Here is a 4,089-nt window from a genome sequence, read left to right on the forward strand (position 1 = left end):
TTACATTTTCCATTTGCCCTGTACAATGGGCACTGTAAGTGATGAAAGTGGGGGATGTTGGCTTATCAGGCGCCCGCAGCTCACAGCCAGCGTGAGAGAGAGAGAGATAGATAGAGAGAGGGGGTGCACCGGTCCACCATTTGAGGTCCACCCCCACTTAAAATATGTTCACATTGACAGGTTCCTAAATAGATTTGCCATTTTTTTTTAAAATAGTAACCCATCTCCATATGTTTATTTTTGGGTAGTAGATTTAAACTAGAGGGCTATCACTATGGGCAGCAACGCTGTAAATATTGACAAATAAATCCAGCAAAATGGCACAAAAAACAGGTAGTGGCCTGGCTGGGTGTATAATTCCCGGCCTGACTTATTGTCCCAGTCCGGCCCTGATTGACGCATGACAACAAATATGGTCTCTTTATTTCCCCCTCAAAATGCACCAGATTGATGCATCTACTGTAACTTCAATATTTAAAAAAAAATCTTCCCGGGGGAGCATGCCCCCGGACCCCCCTAGAGGGTGACTGGTTCACTCCCCACTTATAAAAATAGCACTTTACCACTGCACCCTCTCTATTCTCAGATGCACCCTGAGTCATTTTGTTTAAGTACAGTGAGCCTTTCTAAAATATAAAGTAAAGAGACAAACATACCAGCATTAGGATATACTATATGACTTTGAGGCAAATACTTGTTTTTGGGCTGTTTAAATAAATTGACTTGAAACAGTTGCTGATTTAGAGTACTGGCACCTTTTTTATTCCAATTCAAGCACTGCCTACCACTATTCAAAAATGAATAAACAGTTTAAGAATATCATGTTGTTTGTATTTATCTCATGCATTGCAGGCCGACACTATAGTTGCTGGTATACTTTAAACAGAGATTTGTCACATTGTTACCTGCAGCCCAAACCCTAGCAAACGGAGAAAAGTCTCTCTGTCTTCAGCTGCATCTCTCTTATTTACAATCATTCATAACACTGGATACCAAACAGTATTTAGAAAACAACATAAGGAACACATCCGAGTAACCTCAGTAACCTCATCTGAGTCTCACAATATAAAAGTAATGTAACATGATTACTTTGGGATTACCTCAATATCAAATGCAATCAAATAAATATGAGAACTATCAATTCAATGTTTTTCAAAAACCTGCTTTTCATGAGCAGCGGAGTAGCTTCAAACAGTGAAACACATGAGCACATACTACAGTTTAAAAAAACAGAAATACAATCTGATCCTTTTCCAACAAACACTATCTGCTCTTTTGTAGTTCATACAGTACATGGATTAAGAGCACCCAAAGCCTATGCTTTGTAATATTGTTTTTTGATGTTTTATCCCCCTGTATCCCTGCTGGTAATCCCCAACCAGTGAAGGGAGTATTGTGGGGAAATGTAAGGGTGTCAAAGACGTTTAATGAAGCGAAAACAAAACAGAAAAATGTGTGCATACCCTCCAGTACACATAACGAGTAACCCTTACAAGATGATGAGGTATATTTATGTTTTTAAGTGAGGCAATACAGTTTTTTAGTGTCCGGTTTCAAAAACAGCATAAGAAGTTTGGCTAATTTCATAATTTTGATTCCAGCATAGGATCTGAGACGTCTCCATTCTCACACGGTGGTACTGAGTTGTGGTTTCCATTAGTAGTAGCAACATTTGTTGGGATTTGGATTGGACCCTTAACTTGAAAAACGTCCCACTTCTGAGGTATTAGTCCTTTGTTGAAGAGCACAGAAGTCAGGTAGGACACCAGCAATATTAAGGCAAAAGCAACCAGCATACAGATGGTCCTGACGGGAGAATACTGGACGTAAACACCGTCCTCCAAGGTGCATCCTGGGAAATGAATGGCAGGAGGTATTCCTAGCAAAGGCTCTCCACTCAGGAGTTTTAAAATAAATGATCCCAGGAAGCCAACAGTGGCTCCGTAGCCGTTGGATATGTTGAAGAAAAGCACACAGACCAGCTGTGGGAACATCAAGATGTAGGCGATTTCTCCGCCTAGGATCCAGAACGCCATGACACCCGTGTGCAGGAAGGTGAGCGATGTGCCGGCAAGCCCGAATAAAACCACCGAAATACGAATCACCCACCGGATCTCGTTTTCTGACGCCTACATTGAGGAGAAAACAGAAAAGAAATAAGAAAAATGTTGATATGTCTGTGCTAACCTCTCTCTTTTGCTTCCTAGTTTCACAAGATTCCTTCATTGTCCCACCTAAGAACAAAACCATAAACTGTATACTGGTCACACAACTTCCTGTCACCATCGCTAAGCTAAAGGTGGCTAATGTTGGGCTATAAAGGAACTACAGCACGGTCACATGACTTCACGTCAGCACCGCTAAGCTAAAGGTGGCTAATGTTGGGCTATAAAGGAACTACAGCACGGTCACATGACTTCACGTCAGCACCGCTAAGCTAAAGGTGGCTAATGTTGGGCTATAAAGGAATTACAGCACGGTCACATGACTTCACGTCAGCACCGCTAAGCTAAAGGTGGCTAATGTTGGGCTATAAAGGAACTACAGCACGGTCACATGACTTCACCTCACCACAGCTAAGCTAAAGGTGGCTAATGTTGGGTGTGATGACGTTTAGTCGTCTCATTTAGATACTTGTTAGCAACCCCTGTTTTTACATCCACCAGCGGGGATTTACTGACGTATTTTATGTCGTAGAACAAAACGTTAAAATCTCTTCAGCTTGTATTAACCACAGACATTATTTCAGGATCACAACCAAATACACATTCAGGAAACCATTGACTTCAAGACGAGGGAACAGGAAGTGGAAAATGCTAACTTATTTCTGGGATTTAGGACTCATTCCTGCCCCACTCCATTGAAAAAACTTGAAATTAATGATTGAGACCATGAAAAAGTCAGCAAAGCCTCCTGAAGTAATAAATCAAGTGAAATGTGCAGGGTCATTTTCCTGTAGACTTCTATGCATTCAGACTGTAGTTGTGACAGGTGGATATGGTGCATTGATAGCCTGCTACTAGTAACCGGAGAGAAAGTTTATTGCTCGTTGTTAAAGCATTTGTTAAGGGGAAAATGATTATATATAAATGGTAATTTAGTTGGATTGTAGGATGTTTGGAAAGGATGAGAAGGTATTCTGTCTGTGCTTGTTTGTGTTAGTTTTGGAGACGTGTGATCTGTTGAACTGTGATCGACTAGATGGCCTTGATCTGGGAGCCGGAGATCGATAGCTTTTGCCTCCGCACACATATCTTGGGGGGTTTCGCGGCACTTTCCTCACTCGAGTAAAGTTCCGGCAAGTGAAACCTAACTTTGGCTCTTGTCATAATTCTCCCCTTTTATCAGGTATGTAGAATGTACAAAAACATAGCAAATCGAGCAAAACTGTAACATAACATGTTTAAAGAGTGTTTTAAAGCGGTTCTGTGAAATATTGAGTGTGTTATTGTTACTTCTATACAATCAGACTGTAGTCAGTTCACTAGCTTATTACCTGTGTCCTCAGGATCTTGGAGTAGATATTGGAGGAGAAGATGGAGGCCGCAGAAAGGAGGGCGGAGTCAGTTGATGACATCACGGCGGCCGCTACGGCTCCGATGCCGATGACGGAGATGTATGGAGGGGTGAGGTACTGCAGGGAGAGCGGTAAAATCAAACCTGTCTGACCTCGTTCAAAGGGAGACGGAAAACCGTAGGAAGTCTGGTTCCAGTCTGGGGAAACATAAAACCATTAGAGCCAGTATTTCGTTTTTATAAAAAAAAGGCCAGATAATCGCAGGAAGTAGAGGAGCTCAAATACTTGGTTACTGTACGTAAGTACATTTTTCTGGTATCACTACTTTACTCCACTACTTATTTTTCTGATGACTTTTTACTTTCTACTTCTTACATTTTGAACACAAACACCTGTACTTTCTACTTCTTACATGTTGAACTCAAATACCTGTACTTTCTACTTCTTACATGTTGAACCCAAATACCTGTACTTTCTACTTCTTACATGTTGAACCCAAATACCTGTACTTTCTACTTCTTACATGTTGAACTCAAATACCTGTACTTTCTACTTCTTACATGTTGAACACA

The 4,089-nt window shown here is 41.1% G+C and overlaps 1 protein-coding gene across 1 annotated transcript; it reads right to left on the reverse strand.

Moving 5' to 3' along the window:
• Positions 1 to 750: 750 nt before the first annotated feature.
• LOC104964120 (high-affinity choline transporter 1-like) lies at positions 751 to 3,714 on the reverse strand (the record flags this gene model as incomplete). Its single annotated transcript, XM_010792842.1, has 2 exons — positions 751 to 2,129; positions 3,497 to 3,714. Coding segments are annotated over 2 exons (764 nt in total), but the record flags the coding sequence as incomplete, so codon positions are not given.
• Positions 3,715 to 4,089: the final 375 nt, after the last annotated feature.

The sequence above is a fragment of the Notothenia coriiceps genome, unplaced genomic scaffold (genome assembly GCF_000735185.1).
Source record: "Notothenia coriiceps isolate Sejong01 unplaced genomic scaffold, NC01 NC01_scaffold00036683, whole genome shotgun sequence".
Lineage (NCBI taxonomy): Eukaryota > Metazoa > Chordata > Actinopteri > Perciformes > Nototheniidae > Notothenia > Notothenia coriiceps.